The sequence below is a fragment of the Sarcophilus harrisii genome, chromosome 1 (assembly GCF_902635505.1).
Source record: "Sarcophilus harrisii chromosome 1, mSarHar1.11, whole genome shotgun sequence".
Lineage (NCBI taxonomy): Eukaryota > Metazoa > Chordata > Mammalia > Dasyuromorphia > Dasyuridae > Sarcophilus > Sarcophilus harrisii.
This window is the reverse complement of record NC_045426.1, coordinates 299,302,180-299,325,673: the sequence shown is the minus strand read 5'-3', so window position 1 is coordinate 299,325,673 and position 23,494 is coordinate 299,302,180. Positions and strand designations below refer to the sequence as shown.

At 32.1% G+C, this 23,494-nt stretch overlaps 1 protein-coding gene across 1 annotated transcript in view; it reads left to right on the top strand.

The window, feature by feature from the left end:
- Positions 1–23,494, top strand: part of RRN3 (RRN3 homolog, RNA polymerase I transcription factor) — a 40,971-nt gene that overhangs the window by 8,868 nt on the left and 8,609 nt on the right. The window contains exons 6-16 of the mRNA XM_031944283.1: positions 2,171–2,230; positions 3,104–3,167; positions 4,594–4,663; positions 5,385–5,483; positions 12,818–12,919; positions 13,702–13,840; positions 14,388–14,518; positions 14,648–14,778; positions 15,963–16,147; positions 18,081–18,189; positions 18,764–18,916. Of these exons, the coding sequence (XP_031800143.1) occupies positions 2,171–2,230; positions 3,104–3,167; positions 4,594–4,663; positions 5,385–5,483; positions 12,818–12,919; positions 13,702–13,840; positions 14,388–14,518; positions 14,648–14,778; positions 15,963–16,147; positions 18,081–18,189; positions 18,764–18,916 (1,243 nt within the window). The remainder of the gene's footprint in view (positions 1–2,170; positions 2,231–3,103; positions 3,168–4,593; positions 4,664–5,384; positions 5,484–12,817; positions 12,920–13,701; positions 13,841–14,387; positions 14,519–14,647; positions 14,779–15,962; positions 16,148–18,080; positions 18,190–18,763; positions 18,917–23,494) is intronic.

Below are 23,494 nucleotides of genomic sequence, written 5' to 3'. Positions count from 1 at the left end.
TGTTCCAGTTTTTCCCATCCTTTTCCCTATCCTCTCCCCTAGATGGCAGGATGACCAGTAGATGTTAAATATATTAAAGTATAAATTAGATACACAATAAATATACATGATCAAACCATTCTTTTGCTGTACAAAAAGAATCGGACTCTGAAATATTGTACAATTAGCCTGTGAAGGAAATCCAAAATGCTGGCAGGCAAAAATATAGGGATTGGGAATTCAATGTAATGGTTCTTAGTCATCGCCCAGAGTTCTTTTGCTGGGCGTAGTTGGTTCAGTTCATTATTGCTCCATTGGAACTGTCAACAGATTGGTCATTATATAGTATTGTTAAAGTATATAAAGATCTCCTGGCCCTGTATAAGCAAATTTCTTAAGGAATAAAGATATCTGGTTAAAGTTTCTTGGACATTTCCTAAGAGATTTAGGACCATTCAAATCATTACTAAAAAGTCCTCTAAGTTTTTGCAGTAAAATTTAAATTTACAGTACCATAAAATTGTATTTCTTATATATGCATATAATATGCTGAGCCCCTTGTATAATCAGTCTCTCTTTGTGTACCTGTTATTTTATTTATAGATACTTGTATATACATATGTAGAGAGTGATAGAATATACTGATTTTTGAGACTGACACATAGGTTATATTTTTGTTTTTATATTGATGAAGTTCTGTGATAAATCTTTGACCTTAGAACATGAGCTCTGACTACTTTTTATATTAGAAAATGTGGTTTGCTTTCTTTAAATTTTCCAAAGTGAATATTTTTATCAGTAGTAACAGAAATGTGGCAGAAACTTAGTAAAATAGTGAATAAATATGGGAAAGACATTTTTGGAATCCAAGGAATGTGTTCAAATTAAATAATAGTAAATATGACTAGCTAATTTACATTGAAGCACAAAGCCCCATTTACAATAAAGGTAGTATCCAATTTGTGAAATAGTTGTGTTCCAAAAGTTTGTTTCTAAGTCACTTATTTGAAACAGCCTATTTCCCCCCATAGAAACAATGTTCTGTATTGTAGCTAGATTTACATGATGAACCACAATAGTTTTAATGTAGCTTAAGTTCTGAATCCTAGGGTCAGGAGTTGTAGGAAGAATAAGAAACATTTCCCTGCCCCATTTATTTAGTCCACATCTGGGACTACTTAAAGTTTTGAAATTAATAAAGTTTGCTGTTTTCCATTTTTGCTGTTCCTTGCTCCATGTGTTGTCCCTTCAACCATCACTGTCTTTCCTAAGTGCTTCTACTTTGGGAGAGTGAGTTTGCTACCTCAAACTTTTCATGCTTTATTTAACTCTTCTTAATCAGAATTCCCATTCCCTCAGTTTAGATGAGTTTGAGGTTGACTAGATCTTAGGAAAGCAATTTTATTAAACTAATTCACATTGAGATGTGGATTGTCAGCCAATTTAATCTCTGACTGTTGGTCTAAAAAAGATAAACATTTTCAAGTGATATGGAAGAAATATTTTTGAATAAACTTCCTACTGATAGTTCTACGTAAGGGTCTGTGACATTTCATAATTCATAGGATTCACAAGGAGCAAAACAGTACATGTTCAATTCAGTCTACAGTTATTAAGTACCTAGTTATCGGCAAAACATTTGTTTAATCACTAAAAGATACAGAAATAAATAATGGTAAAATTTTTGCTCTCCAGGAAATGTACAATCTAATAATCTTTGTTTGGCACTTGGTGCTAATCTGCAACTTGACTCCTCATAGACATAGCTGCTTTTCCCATCTTCTCCTCATCCTTCTCTTCTAAAACTAAATATTGACTTAAAACTTCACTTCTTTTTACCATAATACTTTCATGTCAGTAGTGACATGGAGTGGACAGACAGATAAATATTTATGAAGTTATTTGTAAATGGAGATGTCTTATATGTTGGCAGCTGCTTTATCTATTAACTACTTGTATATTGTTATTTATAGCAAACTACAAAGTAGTTTATTCTATTAAAGACTTTTTGTCTTATATTCTGAGAAAATTTTAACATAATAGTTTAACCAAATATTTGTTACTAGTTTAAAAGCAGCTTTTATAAAATACTTTTCTCATTTTATTATGCAATATTTGAGCTTGTCCAAGCAACTATGCCAAGGCAATAGAAAAAAATAACAGACCATTAAAAAATTTTTTTTCCTAACAGCTCGAGTAATCATTAAGGAAGGAGATACAACTATATCAGATTCAGATGATGAAGATGAGAGTAAGTACTAAAATACATCTAAAGTAAAAAAATAAGACCAAAAATAAATTGAATAATTTAGACTGAATGTGAGGTAAACGGTGTTGGAGATTCCAAGGTTTGATTTATTCCTGAAAGTAGAGCAGCAAGCTTTGGTGATCTGTTTGATAGGATCTTAGGTTCCGTTTAACTTCCATATCAAATTAATGAGGTAATGAATTTATTTGCAATCTTGTGAATAGAAAACTGATTGTATTTGTGAACATATTTTCCTTTTGAAGCAGTTTAGAATTGTTATTTGAATAGATTCTATAGTAGCTTCAAAAACATAATTTTATTTATTTTTGCTTGACTCCATCATTTCTGACTCATTCCCTAGTACTGGGACAATAGACAAAGATTTGTGACTTTCCCGGATCTATGTTTTCTTAACTTTTAAGTTAAGAACTTAAGAACTTAAGAATTAAGTGAAGGAATTGGACTGGGATCTTTGAAGACCCTTACAGTCTTAACATTTTCGTACTGTATTTCTGTAGTTCTGACCTGAGTCTTTGTAGTGTTTCTGCTTTCCCCATGTGCTTCTAGTATTCTTGCATTTCTGTTTTCATACATTAAATTGTCAATTATTAGATTATCTTTTGCCCCTTTTTGTATTCTTCAGCTTAATAAATGTTGGCTGATAAATCCACTTCCTCCTCCCTGTTAACCTTTACCTACCCTTTTTCTTACTACCAGGCAGTGATCTTTCCTTTTAATTTTACAGGCCCAGTTCATTCCTCATCTCTATTAGATTGTGCACTCCTTATTTTCCTCTTTGTTATACACAGATTAGATGCTTAATAAGTAAATATTTGTCAAGCTAAACAGGTACTATTTTGTTCTCACTTTTTGTAGATCTTCCTGCAAATTTTGATACATGTCATAGAGCCTTACAATTAATAGCAAGATATGTCCCCTCGTGAGTATTATTTTTTTCTTGTTTTTAAAAATTGTGGCATTTTATTCTTTTTAAAATCTCAGTATACACAGTTATATCTAGTGATTAAATCAAAGCATGTTTTTAAACTTAGATTTTAAAATTATATTTCAGTATAGTGTAGTCAGTCAGAATATGTTAATTTTGTTTCACTTTTTTATTTCATTTAAGTGAAATAAGTGTGAAACACCACATTCAAACTAGTTTTAGTAATAAAAATTGAGAGTTTATGTATATTTGTCAGTTTAGGAAAAGCATCTTTTAGTGTTTTTTAGAAATTACATGAATTTCCACCTGAAATTTCATAATACTCACCTGTTTTGATTTATTTTCAGAAATTAACATCCCTGTCTAGTAGCATATGTATTAACTGTCAAATTAAATGTTTTTATTTTTGATAATTAAAAAATAATGGATTCAAAATTTGCATAAATTTTCTTTTAATATTTCATGTTTAGTGATTCTAGTATTACTACTTATTAACTTGATTTTGACCTGAATTTCAGCCTAATTAAACTCTGAGGAAAATGAATATTAACAGCTAGATTATTTACCTCTTCATTTAACTGATACCAGAGTTTTGATATTTTCTCTTTTTAAGGCAAGACAGCAAGCATTTTTTAAGTACTTATCGTGTTCCAGGCACTGTGCTAATTATTGGGAATACAAATATAAATAAGGAGAAAGCCCCCCTGCTTTTGAAGAACTTATATTTTAATGGAAGAAAAAAACACTTGAAAAAGAGAAGGACAAAATTGTCTTTGTGAAGGGGAGAGTTAAAATCCAGAAATTGGAAAGCAGAGTCTCAGTGTTGGGAGCAGAAATGAAGTTTGGTGGGCTTAGTCCCCCCTCCTCCCCAAATGAAGGCCCCTATAGGAACTCTCTAAGGGGAAATAGGGACAGCCCGACAAAGGAACACTTCAGGATGAGAATATTGAAGGGTCCAATGGATGTCCCAGACTAGGCGCTGGTATATATTGTAGCATGAGGGTCTGTTGAAGCATAGTGGCAAAGACTAAAAGAGTCACTGGCAGGTTTTTTTTTTTATCATGAACTTTATTGAGAAACAAAGAAATAGAATATGGATTAAAACCTTCAATGAAAACCTACAATATGAATTGAGTATTTTAATAGTTGTAGACAATGTGTATGCTAATTTTGTTTTCTTGATTTACATCATTTCTTCTTAAGTCTAGAAAGCTCTTTTTCTGAATATTACAAACTTTTTTTTTTTTTTTTTTGATAAAACAGTTAAATGGGATGGGGGAAATTTTAAAATTTTGGGATGATATTATATACTCATCCCTGTGTTCCATTTAATTAAGACTAGAAATTCCAGCTCATGGAGTTTGAAATTGATGATTATTGAAAATTTTTTTACTAATTTTGATTGTTTATTTTCTTACAGTACACCATGGTTTCTCATGCCAATACTTGTAGAAAAATTTCCTTTTATTCGAAAATCAGAGAGAATTTTGGTAAGAATCCTTTGGATGAATATTGTTATGATAATAATCTTAGCCTGAGGCTCCTATTCCTTTTCTAGCATCATAGTTAAGATAACTAGGAATAAAACTTATAATCTTTATCTTCCTTATTACTCATAAATCAATATATTTCAGATATTTTAGAAGGCTAATGTTTATATCAATAATAATCTTTAAAAATTGCTACACATTGGTATTGTCAGTGTACATTAGCAAAAGGAATAATAATTACTAATTGCCTTCTGCTTTGAAAGCACTGTATCGGGGACTAAGGAGGTAATTAGTAGAATATGTCTGTAAGAAATTCTCTGCCCTCTCAAGGAGTTTAAAAAACTGGAGGGGTAAAATAACAGGTCAAATTTCATTTAGACCAAATGGATCATAAAAGGCTGTTTTCCAGGCAGCAGAATTTGAACATAATTAATAGTCAATAGACAGGAAAACAATTTTATTGTTACCTGGTATTGGTAAATCATAATAAGATTACAAAATGTTTTCCCTAAAACATTGAGATCTGTATAGCAATTAAGTTTTTAGTGGTCTCTTACAAGCTTCATGTGTACTCTTCTACTGTATTTACAATTATGTTTCCTATATCTTCATAGTTCACATTAAAGTCTAAAAATTAATAGGAATATTGGTTGTTTTATTATTATTCTTGGAAAGTACAGATTTACTCATTTGTGCTTCTTAATGCTTCTATTTTTTTTAGGAATGCTATGTCCATAATCTGCTAAGGATTAGTGTATATTTTCCAACGTTGCGACCTGAAATTTTGGAACTTGTTATTGAAAAGCTACTCAAGATGGATGTAAGTGGTGGTTTTTTCCCCCCATGTTTAAATATTTTATTTTCCCAGTAAAATGTAAAACAGTTTTTTTACATATATTTGAGTTTCAAGTTTTCTTCCTTTCTTTTTTCCTCTCTATCCCCACCCCTATTGAAAAGGTACATGTGAGGTTATGCAGAACATTTCTATAGAAGTCATATTACAAAAGAAAACAGATTATCTTTCCCCTTCCCACCCAAAAAAACGCCCTCAAGAAAAATAAGGTTAAAAAAAAAAAGATATGCTTCAATATGTATTCAGAGTTTTTATTCTGGATATGGATAGTATTTTTCATCCTAAGTCCTTCAGAGTAGTCTTAAATCATTGCATTGCTGAAAAAAGTAAAGTGATTCACAGCTGATCATTCCCTAATATTGCTATTACTTTATATAGCATATGTTTAATTTTGCATGAATTCTTGGAGGATTTTTCGGGTTTTTCTGAGAGCATCCTGCTTATTTCTTTTAGAATAATAGCATTTCATCATGATCATATGCCACAGTTTACTCAGCCATTCCCCAATTAATGAACATCCCCTCAATTTTCAATTCCTTTTTCTGAGAAAAAAGCAAGCTATAAACATCTTTGCATAGCAAAGCAATAGGTCCTTTTCCTTTTAATATTTTTTGGGATATATGACCAGTTGTGTTATGTATTATTAGCTCAAAGAGTATACATGATCCTATAACCTTTTGGGCATAGATCATATCTTTTGATCACTTATCAATTGGAAGATAGCTCTTTATTTTTTTTAAACTAAATTTGACTCTGTTTCCTTTACATTTGAGAAATGAGGCCTTCATCAAAGAAACTTGCTTCAAAATTCTTTTCCCAATTACTATTGCTAACTGTATTTCCTACTCATTTATTCTCTCCTCCTTTCACAGTGGATGTAACTATTGAACAATCTGCTGTTAAAATTAGTTGCTAGCAGTCATACTTTTCATTGTAGTTTAATAATACTCCTTGTTGGAAACAGGGTTGATTAAATTACCTCTAAATATTTGCCCAGCCACAAAGATTTTAGTGCTTAATACAATGCCATGTGCAAAGTGCCCCAGAAGTTGTATTCTAATGTTGTGCTTTGAGGTGAAAAAGACTTTGGTTTCTTGAAGAACATAACATTTGTAAGATTTGGTAGGTCTTGCCAAGCTAATAGGGCTTCACATAAAGGCTAAATATTTTTTTTGGTCTCAAGAAAGCTCAGTTGAGGACACATTAGCACTTGTTATGTCCTTAAATTTTTAAATTTTTATCACTTTGTAGTTAATCAAAAGAATAGCTTTTTCAAAGGAAAAACTCTTGTTCTGTAAGGAGCGATAAATGACAGTTAATGTGGCATAATGGATAGAGAACTGGCTCTGCCCTCTTTTTTTTTTTTTTTTTTTTTTATTATAGTAACTTTTTATTGACAGAATCCATGCCAGGGTAATTTTTTTTTACAACATTATCCCTTGCACTCACTTCTGTTCCGATTTTTCTCTCCCACCCTCCACCCCCTCCCCTAGATGGCAAGCAGTCCTATATATGTTGAATATGTCCTAGTATATCCTAGATAGAGATTCAAACAGTTTTCTTTTTGCACAGGGAGAATTGGATTCAGAAGGTAGAAATAACCCGGAAGAAAATTAAAATGCAAACACTTTACATTCATTTCCCAGTGTTTTTTCTTTGGGTATAGCTGCTTCTGTCCATCATTGATCAATTGAAACTGAATTAGGTCTCTTTGTCAAAGAAATCCACTTCCATCAGATTACATCTTCATACAGTATCGTTGTTGATGTATATAATGATCTCTTGGTTCTGCTCATTTCACTTAGCATCAGTTCATGTAATTCTCTCCAAGCTTCTCTGTATTCATCTTGCTGGTCATTTCTTACAGAACAATAATATTCCATAACATTCATATACCACAGTTTACCCAACCATTCTCCAATTGATGGGCATCCACTCAGTTTCTAGCTTCTAGCCACTACAAACAGGGCTGCCACAAACATTTTGGCACATATACTGGTCCCTTTCCCTTCTTTAGTATCTCCTTGGGGTATATGGCTCTGCCCTCTTGACAAATTACTTAAACCTCTTGCCTCAGCCAGTTCTCTTAAGATATTAAATAATTGCAAATCTGCTTTGGTAGAAAACATATTACTGGGAGTTCTTTATATTATTAAGTAATTTGAAAAAGATTAGTGAAAACCATGAAGAATTCAGAGAAATGTAGAAAGGTTGGTATGAGCACATGTAGAGTGCAAAACATGGAACCAAAAAAATTTACACTAAAGAATCATGTACAAATGACTACAACCATGTAAATGAAATCAACATAAATATACAGTGTATCTTCTTACAACACTAAGCTAGAAAAATGGAAAGTGTCATGACTGTACATTATAGTCACTTTTTAAAGATAGTTTGATTTAACTTTTTTTTTTTTTCAATGGGATGGATGATCTTCATGGGGAATGGGGCTGGTTGGAGCGGATTGCTGGAAATTGTCTTGATGGTCTAAAATAAAATAATAGCAGCCCAAACACCATCTGTTGAGTGTGTTTTCCTGTCCTGATGAAAGTAGATCCTTTGGGTTCCTAGGTGACACAATGTAGATAGAATACTAGACCAGGATTCAAGAAGAACTAAGTTCAAATGTGGCCTCATTCACTAACTTAAGATTCTGGACTAGTCCCTTAACCTTGTGTGTCTCAGGTTTATCATCTGCAAAATGGGGATAATGATAGTACCTACCTCCCAGAGTTGTTAGGTTCAAGTTAAGATGTTTTGCAAATCTTAAAGCTGTATATAAATGCTAGCTATTACTACTATTACTATTTACTGTGTGGGAACTCTTACTGCTAATGGAGCTGAACTAAAAAAAGTTTAATTTATCATTAGAAATAAGTTTAAAATTCAGAGCTGAAATTAAAATTATAAAGTGATGTAACTTCCTAGACATTGCACTATTAATATGACCATTCGTTATTCAATGTTAAATATATTGTAACGTATGCAGAATTGAACTTTGTTGTAACTTTGTTCAATTTTATTTTCAGTTACAAATTATTTTCCCATTCCCTTCCCTTACCCATTGAGAAGGCAAGAAAAACAAGGTCCATTATAAATTTGTAATAGTCATGCAACAACATTTCTGTAAAAAAGAAAACATATTCTTGATCTCATTCTTTAGTCCATCAGCTATCTAAATGCTGAAAGTATATTTCATCAAGAATTACTTGGAATTGTTGTTGGCATTGATTGAACTACTAAGTCTCTCAGAGCTAATTGTCTTTACATTGTTACTATTCTATAAATTGTACTTATTCTGCTTACTTTGCTCTGTAATGATGTAATTTTCAACATTGATTTTTTTTTAAGAATAAGATTTATTCGATCTTAATTTTTTAAGGTTTTAATTTTTTTAAATTGACAAATATTTTCTTTCCTTCCCTTTCCTCCATTCCCATGGGCAAAAGGAAAACAAAATCCTTATACAAATATTTATAGTCTAGCAAATTCTCACTTCCAGTCTTTATTTTTAACACACTGTTGTCATTGTTTTGCAGTATTTAAGTATCCTTAATATGCCCAAATGCTGAGGTTTATCTTCTTAGCATGTGAATAGGCAGACCTCAGAGACACATTTAATTAAGTTCTTTTGGTGCCTTTTGTGGAAGAGATTTCTGAATATACCCCTTTTTTCCTTTGACCCCCATCCTACTTAAAACCTTCCTTTGTTACCATGGAAAAAACAGTTAAGAGGAAAACACAATTCTTCCTGTAGAATGTGGGATTTTAAGTAAGACTCAAAGGAATCTATGAAAGCCAGGAGGCAGAGATGAGGAGAGAAAGAATTTCAGTGAGTGCAAATGCCCATATTTGATAGATGGTGTTATATGTTAAGACACAGCAAGGAGGTCACTTTCATGGATCGAAGAATACTTGGTGGGGTGTATAAGAAGGTATAAGAAGACTTGTGGAATGGGAGGTAAGGATATTATGAAAATGACTTTGAATGCCAGAGGATTTTGTATTTGATCCTGGAGATGAGAGGAAGCAACTAGAGTTTATTAAATAGAGGTTGATATAAGACGGTCACTTTCACAATTGAGATTGGATTGGAGCAAGAAGTTTATGATAGGCAGACCTACCAGAAAGCTATTGCGTAGTCCAGACATGAAGGCTTATGCCAGACTCATAGCAAGATCAGATGAGAGAATGGGGCATATTGGGGAAATAATTCAAAAGTAGGATTGACAGATGTTAGCAATAGATTGAATATAGAAGGTAGGGAGATGAATTAATTGTTGACAATAACACCTAGTTTTGAACCCAGGTGATTGGGATTGTAGTGGTACTCTTTTTTTGGTTTATTTTATGTCCTTTTATTTTTTTAAATAATAGCTTTTTAATTTTCAAAATACATACAAAGTTAGTTTTCAAAACACATTCCTGCAAAACCTTGTGTTCCAAGTTTTTTTTCTTCTCTACCCCATCTCTTCTAAGATAGCAAGTAATCCAGTATTGGTTAAATATGTGCAATTCTTCCAAATATATTTCCACATTTATTATGCTGCATAATCAAAAAAGGGGGAAAGTCAGAAAAAAAGCAAGAAAGAACAAAAAAGGTGAAAACACTATGTTCTGATCCACATTCAGTCCCCATAGTTCTCTCTGGTTTCAGATGACTCCATCACAAGTTTATTGGAATTGGCTTGAATCACCTTATTGTTGAAGAGCGAAGTCCATCACAGTTGATCAGTACATAGTCTTGTTGCTGTGTACAATGTTCTCTTGGTTCTACTCACTTCACTTAGCATCCATTCATATAAGATTCTCCAGACTTTCCTGAAATCATCCTGCTAATTGTTTTTTATAGAACAACTATTGTTGTATAATTTTTCTATAATTTACCATTACATTCATATACCATAACTTATTCAGTCATTCCAGTTTCTTGCCATTACAAAAAGGGCTGCTATAAACATTTTTGCACATAAGGGTCCTTTTCTGTTTTTTTATGATCTTTGAGATACAACCTAGTAGAGTTTGATAGCTCTTTGGGTATAGTTCCAAATTGCACTCCAGAATGTGTAAATGGGCTGAAGTTCAAATTGATGCAGTGAGGTCCCAAGTATGTGAAGCTAAATAGTAATTGGACCATACTCTATTAATATATATGCTTGGAGAAAGAATGGCCCCGCCCACTCTTTGTGCAAGTCCTGATGTGTTGTATAGGAAATGATGATTTTGGTGGGTGGAGGCAGAGGGGCAGAGAGAGAGGCCAGGAGAGACTGCTGGCTGGCTTCTTGTCACAGCTGCTCACATTGCTATCGCGATCCTTCTTCATCTCTGATCCCCTTCACCTCCACAAAGAATAAGATTGAAGATTTTCCCTTAACCTGAATTCCTGACTCCGGCTGATTTTAAAATACGCCATCATCACAAGAATGGTTGGATCAGTTCACAGTTCTACCAACAATGAATTAATGTCCAGAGTTTTTCCATGTTCCCGCCAACATGTAACCTTATCTTTTCCTGTCATCTTAGCCAGTCTGAGAGGTGTGTAGTGGTATCTCAGAGTTGTCTTGTATTTCTGTAATCGATAGTGATTTAGAGTATATTTTCATATGACTAGAAATGGCTTTAATTTCTTTGTCTGAAACTTGTCTGTTCATTTCTTCTGACCATTTTTCAATTGGAGAACGGCTTATATTCTTATAAATTTGAATCACTTCTGTCTATATTTTAGAAATGAGGCCTTTGTCAGTGTCCTTGAATGTAAAATTTCCCCCCAGCTTTCTGCTTTCTTTCTAATCATGGATGCATTGATTTTGATTGTATAAAATCTTTTTAATTTAATATAACCAAAATTATTCATTTGCATTTCATGATGTTCTCTAGTTCTTTAGCCATAAATTCCTTCCTTCTCCATAGATCTGAAAGATAGATTATCTTTCAGTGGTATAGTGGTACTATTGACAGTAAAGGAAAGTTCACAAGAGGAGAGGATTTGGAGGAAAGATAATGAATTTGGTTTTAGACATTTAAGATCTCTGTGGCATGTTCTATCTATTGATATCTCTTGAGCAGTTGGCCATAGGAGACTGGAAATGATGGAGAGAGATGTGAGAGCTGGACAAGTAGATCTGAGAATCATGAATAGAAGTGATAATTGAATTCATGGGAGCTGATAAGATCACCAAGTGAAATTATAGAGGGATCTGAGAAGAGGGCCCAGGATAAAGCCTTGTGTTAGAGGATTAACCATGGTTAGCAGACTTAGATGGAGTTCCAGCAATGAAAACTGAGAAAGAACAGTCAGATAGATAGAAAAACCAATAGGAAATAGTGTTTTAAATACCTAGAAATGAGAATATCCGGGAGAAGAGGATGATTATATGTTAAAGATTCCAAAAAGGTAAAGAAGAATGAGGATTGATAAGACTAGCAGTTTAAAGATTATTGGTTACTTTAGATCGAACTATGAGGTCAGAAACTAGATTATCTAGAGTTAAGAATAATGAAAGAAAAGTAAATGGAAGCATCTCTTATAAATAGCCTTCTCAGGAAGTTTAGCTACAAGGAGACAAAGATAAGGGGAAATATTTACATAGCTTTTGGAGATGGATGGATCAGGGTTGGGAAGTACCCAATAAAAAAAGTAGGTTAAAGATAAATGGAAGACTAGGGGGCAATCTGTTGGAAAAGATAGGCCAGTGTTGGGCTGAGCTACTTGTTGATTAGCTGTTAATTTTTGTGTTTCCCGATTCATATCTTGTTTTTAATATTCAGAATTCACTATTTTTTTTCTGCATTTTTAGAAGGTAGTTTTTGAGGAAAAAACTTGCATAGATGGTAAGATATATATTTATTGAAATGAAATGTATAAGAAATATAATACTAGTTTTAATATATAAGTATATGGCCATATTGAAAGTCCTTTCTAATAATAGCTTTAAAAAGTCAAATATAATTTTAATTTCAGCATTTGACTTTTTAATTATCATAATCTTAAAAGCTAGCTTCATTCTGTCACAATTGAGTAACCATAAATATAGAATGGTTATATTATAGATATTTGTGATAGGGCATAGTATTCAGGTGATAGAAATGGCTATTGATATTTCTCCACTTTTCCATCAAACTATATTGATAGTTTCCACTGACCCAGATCACTATCGAGATTTGGAATGTATGTATGATGTGAATGCTATAAAGTATGCTAAAATGAGTACTTAAATAAGTTTAGAAGTAGCTCTTGTGTTGAAATATAACTTTTAGAAAGTTTTACATACTTTATTTTTCTTTCATTTGTTATGAAGGTGAGTGCGTCACGACAAGATGTTGAAGATGCAGAGGATGCAGAGGAAGCGGCTGTTCAAACTAATAATGGGACAGATACAGCTGAAAGGTTATTTAATATGGTCAGTCTGTATTACTAAAATGAGGCTTAAAATATAAGCTGTCAGATGAGAATATTTGTATAGATTCTCTCATGGTGTTGATGGAAAAAACTAATAAAAAAACTAAATGAGGAAGAATTCCTCATGACATAAAAATATATATCTCACCAGATGACAGCTATTATTACCTATTAATAGATCAAATAAGTTTTTCTTTAAATTTTAGTGCAAAGTCTTTTTTTTTTTTAATTTAATTTTAATCTGCACCAGTTTAGGAGATTTTGTTCTAGAATCAGTAACAATATGATAGATAAAGTGGAAAGCACAAAAACTGCTTTTTACTATTGTTTCAAATTATTTAGAACATATATAATTCCTTAAATGTGAATACTTTTATCCATGTTAATTGTAATCTCTTCGTATCTTAATTGCCATGAGGTATTCTATCTAAAATATTTTTCACCTGGTGGTCAACTTTCTGTTGAAGAAGCTATCAGAACCTAATTATTTTTAAATGATGGTTCTTGCTGGGCTTGTGTTCAGTTTTTTCAGCTTGAACTGTTGAGGCTCACATTTTACTGGAATAACTTTTGAGAACCCAAGGTTATCTCAAGCTGGTGTTGCCAACCCATGCCTCCTGTCACATACAGTTTTTTATGTTTTACCTCTGTAGCTTTAAATTGGTAATAAGGCATTGGAGTAAGCTTTTAGTAGAAATTACCTCTATCTTATACTGTATTTAATTTAGTATAGATTTTCTTTCTTGATTTTTATGGAAAATTTAATTGCTTTCCATTTAACAGGATGAAGACGAAGAGACTAAAGATGAAAGAAAAGATGATTTTGGAAAGAGTGATCGAATGGCACATCCAGTAGCTGAGCGTTTAGATATTCTTTTGTCCTTACTTTTTTCCTACATAAAAGATATCTGCTATAAAAATGGTAATAAGAAAAGATTATATATGGATAGAAGTTGTCATTTTTATTCAAAGATTTGAGTTATTTTTTCATGATAGTGTAATATCCTTGACTTAGTGCCTTAGCTGTGGAGAATTTATCATGGAAAACTCTAATCTATAAACTACCTACATCTGTGATCACTATTGTGATTTGTATCACACACAAATTGTATGAGAGTAAGCCCTCATATAGATGAAAAAGAAACCTGTACTGTTAAAACTATATTTTTGTCAAAGGGCTTTTTTTGGCATTTCTTTACATAATCACATAATTATGATTGTTTTTAGTGTGATTAATGTTATTGAAACATAGTTCTTTTTATGAATATTATCTTTTAGATAGAATAAATGCTAAAGTTGCATTATTATAGACATGACTGAGTTACAGTTAATCTTGCTGATTGTAGTCCAGTTGATAAGGATGTTTCTTAATATTGACAGTCATGTACTTTGCCTTTTTTTACAATTTTTCTTAATTTTTTTTCCTTTTAATTATCTTTTTAAGTTAAAATGTTACATTTACTTTGTAGGTGAGATTGATATCAACAAAACAAAGGATTTGTATCGAGATTTATTAGGGATCTTTGACAAGCTGGTGTTGCCAACCCATGCCTCCTGTCACATACAGTTTTTTATGTTTTACCTCTGTAGCTTTAAATTGGTAAGTAGAAATAACATTTGGAAATATTTTTTCTTTCTCTCTAACAGATAAATTTACCGAAAATGAAGGGATAATTTTTAAACCTCCTTCTTGGTGATAGTAACTTAAATAAACATACTTTTTTCATAGGGATTTGCAGAAGCATTTTTGGAACATCTGTGGAAAAAACTGCAGAATCCAAATAATCCTGCCATCCTCAGGCAAGCTGCTGGAAATTATATTGGTAGCCTCTTGGCAAGAGCTAAATTTGTTCCCATCATGTAAGTAATTTTATGCATGCATTTTAATATGCTTTTTAAAGACCCAGATACTGATCCAGAGGTTTGAGAATTGTCTGTATACTGGGAGTTGTATGTATACTGCTAATAATTTAACTCATGTAATGAAATCATTAAGAGAGAGGGTTTGGACAAAGAAGAACTAAGAGCCAAGGAGAGAGCCTGGGAAGTCTTGTGATATGGAGTAGGATATGGATGATGATGATATACGAAAGAGACTTGAGAAGTAGCCCAGCTGATAGAAGAAAGAGCAGTGCCTAAGTGCTGAGAAGGGAGAAATTGCTCCAAGAAGGGCTACGTCAGTAGGTATAGAGAAGTCCGGATGAGATAAGGAAAAGGACTGGTAACCTTGGAAAAAGGACCTCTTTCTGACCTAACTCAAGTTGAATCAGAAGCCAGATAACTTGGGATTCAGAATTATGGCCCAGGTGTGGACTAAGAATGTATAATTGAATTACAAAAGGAAAAGAGGCTGAGGTGGAATTTTGCAAAGCCACAAGACAGAGAAGTATGCCATTTGATTGGGGTTCCCTCCCTCAAAGTCCTGTGAAGATAGAGAATGGTATCAATTATCTCTTGAATACTATAAAGACAAGACTAATGTTTTGGTCTATAAATTCTTGGGTATTAGAGCCTCAGCCAGGCTGAACTTGTATCTGGGCCAGTTCCTTTAGTTCATCCAGTTTGATGCTCAGCTCTTCATTGGACTTGGAATCTAATGCTCTATTCCTCATGCAAGAGGATTGGGGAATGAGCATTTGTAATTATGGAGGCTAGGGCACTGTTGCTTTTCTCATTTGGGTTGGTGACAGTAGGTTTAGGCTCAATGGTGACAGAAGACTAAAACATGGTCTCAGTGACTACAACAGGGAAGAGTGGATTTCCTAAGAGGAAGCCTCCAGACCTAGTTTTAGGAACAAACTGAGGGAAGGTCATCTTATTCTCAGAGGAGGAATAGTCAGCTCATTTGCTGGGATAGCAACACTTAAAAGACTATTGCTTTTCTGGCTCTTCTATGTCCATGAATAGGACTTGAAACTTTTTTTCATGTTTAGTGTTAATGGATAGTTATGAAGTGTCTGGTATTGGTCTTATCTTTTAGAGTTAATAATTTTATAAGACAAATAAAATTTGCTTATTAAATTGAATTTTTTTTTTTTCTCTAGCACTGTAAAAACGTGCCTAGACCTTTTAGTCCACTGGCTGCATATATACCTTGATAACCAAGATGCAGGAACAAAAGCTTTCTGTGATGTTGCTCTTCATGGACCATTTTATTCAGCATGTCAGGCTGTTTTTTACACTTTTGTTTTTCGACATAAGCAGCTTTTAGATGGAAACTTAAGGAAAGGTAAGTGCATTTGGGCACACAAGGAATTTACATTGGTTGGCTTGCATTTGCCTGTCCCTTGTGTTTCTCTTGTCATTTGAAACTTGGTGTTAATCCCTCAGCAGTCTAGCCAGATTTTATCTTCAAATACAATTGGAAAGTTAATAAATACACTATTTACAATATTGTTTTTGTTTTAGCGGCCTGTATAATTGTTTCTAGCTTAAATAATCCAGAAGAATCTTATTAACTATATAATTAAAAACAATTTCTAGTATAATTAAATTTAATAAACATAATCTCATGTTTATCCATATGTCTAATTTTGAAGGCTGTTTTCCTATAACTAGGAGAAAAAAAGAATTTTATGTGTGTGTGGAGGGCAAAGCTTTTTAGATGATTACTAGCAATATGAGTGCTTCTTTTCCTATGTAGCTGATAAAATAAAGGTGTTTATTCTGTTCTGTAACATTCTCTTTATTTACCTGTCATTACATTAGAGGAATACATGTTATATAATGTATCTGAATAGATGTCTAAAGAGAGTCTGCCTTTTAAAAGAAATGTGTAGCTTAGCAGCCAAATTAAAAGGGATTCTAAGATCTTTGACCATGCTAATTGTTTAAAAAAAAAAAAAGTTTGATAAAACATTTTATTCATATAGTGAAAGTGCTAGTGATTACAAATAACATTTTATATAATACCTACTGTATGACAGGCATTGAGCTAAACAATTTACAAATATTTGATCCCACAGCAAACCAGAGGCACTATTTTTATTCCCATTTTACAGTTGAGGAAACTGAGGCAAACTGGTGAAATCATTTGCCCAAGTTCAGACTTTTTTATTTTTAAAACGCTAGTATTTCCCAATATGTTTTTCCCTTTCCAAAGATTATTCTTGTAATAAAGAATAAAATATAGAAGGAAAAACATCAGCAAAACTAACCCTAAATTGAATAATACTTGGAAAAAAATTGACAATATAATTCATTGTTTTATATCTATGGAAATATATTAAAATATGGAAATTCCCCTCACTCTGACACTCCTATGTCAGCCCTTCTTTATATCTATGGAAATATTCCCCTCACTCCTGTCTTTGGAGTTAGGGAAGGTATTCCCAGGAATGTATTCTATTGGTTTTGTTTGTTGTTTTTTTTTAATTTTCGTTTTTCAAATACATGCAAAGAGAATTTTCAACATTCATTTTTGTAAAACTTTGTGTTTAATTTTTCTTCCTCCCTTTCTTACCTTGCCTCTCCCCAGGAAAGCAAGTAGTCTGATGTAGTTTAAATATGTGCAATCTTTTTAAACATATTTCCATATTTGTCATGTTGTGCAAGAAAAATCAGACCACGACGGAAAAGGAAAAAAAGTCACATTGCATTTGTTTAGTACTTTCACATACAAACTCATTTGATAATGAAATTGTAATATAACTAATAATATGGCAAGCGCAATTAGTATTATTTTGTGGGCAGCTAAGTAATAAAAAATATATAGAATGTAAAGTCTCTTGTCAGGAATTTCTAGCTTAGTTAAAATTCTCAAAACTTGTTTATTTTATATGTGAAAAATCATTTTGAGAATTTGACAAAGAACTTAAAATTTTTTTCATGTTGTCACCTAAATTTGAGGATTTTCTAGGCTTTTAATGGCATAAATAGATATCTTCTAAATGCTCATTCAGGTATATCTGGAATTGAAAAGGACCTTAGAAGTCTTCTGGTTCAAACCTTCTTTTATAGATGAGGCAAGTGAGGCCTAGGGAGTTTGAATGATTCATGTTTTCTTCCCATCCTCTAAATCCAGATGTTTTTATATTATACATTTTTGAGTGTCAGCACTTGGCATTTAAATTTTAGTCATCAGAAATAAAATTATCATTTATTTCTAGCTTTGAATTTTATGTTTTTAAGTCATTAACTATTTGTTTGTTTTTTAAATAAAGGCTTGGCTTATCTGCAGAGTTTAAATTTTGAGCGCATAGTTATGTCTCAGCTAAATCCTTTGAAGATTTGCCTTCCTTCTGTAGTTAATCTATTTGCTGCCATTACAAGGTAAGTCTTTTGGGCATGATTTTTAAAATTGGAGGATAAGTGTAATTTTCATTTTAGATCAATTCACCAATTTAATTGTCTACTGTGTTCAGAGTACAGAAGTTATAAAGACTGAAATAAAACAGTTCAGGCATTCAAGGAATCTACTTTTTATTGAGGATACATTGAGTACACAAATAAACATAAAATCATTCAGAAAAAGAGCTCTAATAACTGGGCTCTAATAAAATGGGCTCTAATAAAAGAGCTCTAATAACTATAAAGATATCAACTCAGCTAAGCTTTGAAGAAATTCAGGGTCTCAAGAGGAGGAAGGGAGAAAGTTATAGACATAAAGGACAAAAAACTCAGAAAAGAGGGTTGAATTTCTTTATAGGACTCCGAGCATTTTAAACAAGTAAAAAAGAACTTTTAAATTTATGCTTGTTTTGAAATGAATTTTTTTTTATTGTATATTTTAGTATGTTGTAGCATTATGTAGTAAGCAGAACTGTTTTCTATTACCTTTTGAATTCTGACAATTAGATGGCATATTCCATTATGCTAATAAGTGTATCTGTTTGATTTTCTGAAGGAAATACCAATTAGTGTTTTGTTACACTATTATTGAGAGGAATAACCGACAAATGCTGCCAGTTCTTAGAAATACAGCAGGAGGTGGCTCAGTACAGACCTGCACCAATCCACTGGACACATTCTTCCCTTTTGATCCATGTGTTCTCAAGAGGTAAGTTCTTGTTTTAAAATTTGCAGTTTTAAGGGTAGCCAGGGTGGTACAAAGGATAGAGCACCAGCCCTGAAGTCAGGAGGACTTGATTTCAAATCTGGCTTCAGACACTTAATACCTCTTAGCTGTGTGACCTTGGGTAAGTCACTTAACCCCAGTTGTCTCACAAAGAAAAAAAATTTGAAGTGGTATAAATGCTTTTTGGACAAAGTTTGTGCTTTTAAAAATATTTAATGACCTTGAATACAGAGGGTGTGGGTGTTGGTGTGAATTAGGAATTTATATGAAACTTTCAGTATTTATGACGTGCTTTCTTAATAACTCTTGAGGTAGAAATTGGGTTTTTTGCATTTTTTTTTTTTGTTAGTAAGGAAACTAAAACTTAAAGAAGTTACCACATTTCTGTAGAACCTTTAACTAGTTAATGTCAAAGCTCAAACTTAAATACCCAATAAGCCTTCTGAATACTTGTTCTTTTTGTCTTGTGTCCCCTATACCTCACTCAGAACTTTGCACATAATAGGCATTTAATATAGGTTTAATTTTAATTTCTTAGATTGTGTGGTTTTTGTTTTTTTTTTTTTTTCCCCTCTGGATTGAAGTTCTAAAGAAACTTTGAAATAAATTCCTTAAAGCTATTGAACTGGCTCTCTTTGCTTTAAAAAAAATCATTATATTCTTTCATAGTACTTTTAAGACTCATTTCCCCAAGGAAAGGGGAAGGCTAATAGAAGGGAGAAAAAAAGTAGACGGGGAGAATCTGTAAAAGGGGGGAGCTGTTTGAGGGAGGGGGTAGTCAGAAGCAAAATCTAGGGAGGAGGGAAAGGGGGAACTGAGGGACAACAAGATGGCAGGAAATACAGAATTGGTCATTTTAACTGGAAATGTGAATGGGATGAACTCTCCCATAAAACAGAAGCTGATAGCATTCTGGCTTTTAATCCAGTCTGCTACAATTTGTCATTTAGAAGAAACACATTTAAAGCAGAGTTGATACATTTAGAGTAAAGGTAAAAGGCTGGAGCAGAATCTATTATGCTTCAGCTGAAGTAAAAAAAACCCAAAAGCAGGCGTAGCAATCCTGATGTCAGATCAATCAAAAGTAAAAATAGATCTAATTAAAAAAGATAAGGAAGAAAATTACATCATACTAAAAGGTGCCATAGATAATAAAGTAATATCAGTATTAAACATATATGCACCAAGTGGTTATAGCATCCAAATTCTTAGAGAAGTTAAGAGAGCTGAAAGAAGAATTAGCAAAACTAGTTGAGCATCTCAACCTTGCTGTCTCAAAACTAGATAAATCAAACTGCAAAATAAATAACAAAGAAGTTAAGGAGGTAAATAGAATTCTAGAAAAGTTAGGTATGATAGACATTTGGAGAAAATTGAATGGAGACCGAAAGGAATATAGTTTTTTTTCTGCAGTACATGGAACCTATACAAAAATTGACCATATATTAGGACATGAAATCCTCAAAATCAAATGCAGAAAGGCAGAAATATCAAATGCATTTTTTCAGATGATACAATAAAAATTATATGCAACAACAAAATGCCAGGGGAAAATACACCAAAAATTAATTGGAAACTAAATTAATCCTAAAAAATGAATGAAACGACATCATAGACACAATCGATAATTTCATCCAAGAAAATGATAATAATGACACAACATACCAAAATTTATGGGATGCAGCCAAAGCAGTTCTTAGGGGAAGTTTTATGTCTCTAGATGCTTACTAGCATAAAATAAAGAAAGAGAAAATCATTGAATTAGGCTTGCAACCAAAAAAAATAGAAAAAGAACAAATTAAAACCCCCCAATTAAATATCAAATTTGAAATTCTGAAAATAAAATGGGAGATTAATAAAATGGAAAGTAAGAAAACTATTGAATTAATAAACAAAAGAGTTGGTTTTATGAAAAAACCAACAAAATAGATAAACCTTTAGTTAATTTGATTAGAAAAAGGAAAGAAAAAACAAATTGTTAGTATCAAAAATGAAAAGGGAAAACTTTTCACCAATGAAGAGAAAATTGGAGCAATAAATGGGAGCTATGTTGCCCAACTATATGCCAATAAATGATAATCTAAATGAAATAGATGAGTACTTACAAAAATATAGATTGCCCAGATTAGCAGAGGAGGAAGTAAATTACTTAAATAGTCCCATTTTAGAAAAAAAATAGAACAAGCTATTAATCGACTCCCTAAGATTCATTTCCCTACTTTGACCAGGTCTTATCTTTAACAAATTTAACCATTGGCTTATTTACTTGCTATGCCGCTTGTTTTTTCTCATTAGAGCTCACTCAAGAGGATTGGGATATGTGGGTTTTTGCTGCCATTGTTAGAAGATTCCCTATCTAGATAGTTGCTGAATTATATATGACATATTGCTAGTTTTCTGTGAGCCTCCTTATAGATAGAAAACCAGTATCAAATGTTTTCTGATCTTTATAATATACATTTTAAGGTCCAGTATGGCTAGGCCACCTTCCCCGCATTAATTCTCTTGATATTCTTAACATTTTCTTATATTTTCTAGCTTTATAAAATAATTTTTTGGCAGCTTGATTGGTATGGTACTAAATAAATAGACTAATTTAGGTAGAATTGTCATTTTTATTGTATTAGCTTGGTCTGCTCATGAGCAATTGATATTTTTCCAATTGTTTAGATCTGACTTTAGTTGTGTGAAAAAGTGTTTTGTAATTGTGTTCACTTAGTTCCCGGGTTTTGTCTTGGCAGGTAGACTATACCAAATATTTTATATTGTTTACAGTTATTTTAAATGGAATTTCTCTTTCTATCTCTTGGTGGTGGGCTTTGTTAGTAACAAAAAGAAATGTCAATATTTCATAAGGGTTTATTCTGCAACTTTGCTAATGTTAATTGTGTCAAGTAGTTTTCAGTTGATTCTCTAGGATTCACTAAGTGAATTCACATCTTCAAAGAGCGATGGTTTCATTTCCTAATTGCCTACTCTTCCATCTATTTTTCTTACAGCTAAAGCTAACATTTCTAGTACATTCTTGAATAATAGTGGGCATCCTTACTTCATCCCTAATCTTATGGAGAAATTGTCTAGCTTATCTACATTACATAAAATGCTTGCTGATGGTTTTATATAGATGCTGCTTATCATTTTAAGGAAAACTCCATTTATTTTTATTTCTATGCTTGCTAGTATTTTTAATAGAAATGGGTACTATATTTTGTTAAAAGCTTTTTCTGCATCTTTTGAGCTAATTATATGATTTCTGTTAGTTTTGTTATTGACATAGTTAATTATGCCAGTCAGTACCATATTTGTCTTTTAAAAGGAATTTGGCAGGACTCCTTTCTTGCCTGTTTTTCCACATAGTTTATATAGTATTGGAATTAGTTGTTCTTTAAATATTTGATAAAATTCACTTGTAAATCCTTCTGGCCCTGGAGATTTTTTCTTAGGGAGTTCATTGATGGCTTGTTCAATTTCTTCTCCTAAAATGGAACTATTTAAGTATTTTATTTCCTCTTTGTTAACCTGGGCAGTCTATATTTTTGCAAATAATCATCCATTTCACTTATGTGGTCAGATTTTTTGGCATATAATTGGGCAAAAAAGCTAATAATTGCTTTAATTTCCTCTTCACTGGTGCTAAATTGACCTTTTTTTTTTTTTTTTTTAAAGAAATATTTCAGTTTATTTAGATTGAGAGTTTCATTGTTTGCAAACTTAACAATCTATCACCCAGTCCCTAAATTCAGCTTTTTCATTTTTGATACTGGTAATTTGATTTTCTTCTCTCATTCTAATCAAATTAACGAAAGGTTTATCTTTTTTGTTGTTTTTCTCATAAAACCAATTCTTGGTTTTACTTATTAGTTGAATGGTTTTTTTTTTTACTTTCAGTTTTATTAATCTATTGATTTGCAGAATTTCTAATTTAATTATTTAATATTATTTTTAAAAAATATTTTTTTAATTTGTTCTTTTCCTAGATTTTTTAGTTATATGCTCAACTCATTGATCTCTTTCCTCTATTTTTTCATGAAAGCATTTAGAGATATAAAATTATTCCTAAGAACTGCTTTGGTTGCATTCCATAAGTTTTGGTATGTTATCAAATAGTAATTTGATTCTCATTTATTCTTTTTGATTAAATTATTGATTATTTCTATGCTTTGTTTGTTCCACTCATTCTTTAAGATTACAGTGTTTAATTTCCAATTAGTTTGTAGTCTCTTTCCATGGCCCTTTATTGGATGTAATTTTTATTACGTCTTGATCTCCAAAGAATTCATTTAATATTTTGCCTTTCTGCATTTGATTGTGAGGGTTTTTTTATTAAAGCTTTTTATTTTCAAAACATATGCATGGATTTTCTTTTTTTTTTTTTTTTTTTAACAAACTATTGCATAGAGCTGTAATTTTTCTTTTTTTTTTAAATTTATTTATTTTTAATTATAACTTTTTATTGACAGAACCCATGCCTAGATAATTTTTTACAACATTATCCCTTGCGCTCACTTCTGTTCTGACTTTTCCCCTCCCTCCCTCCATCCCCTCCCCGAGATGGCAAGC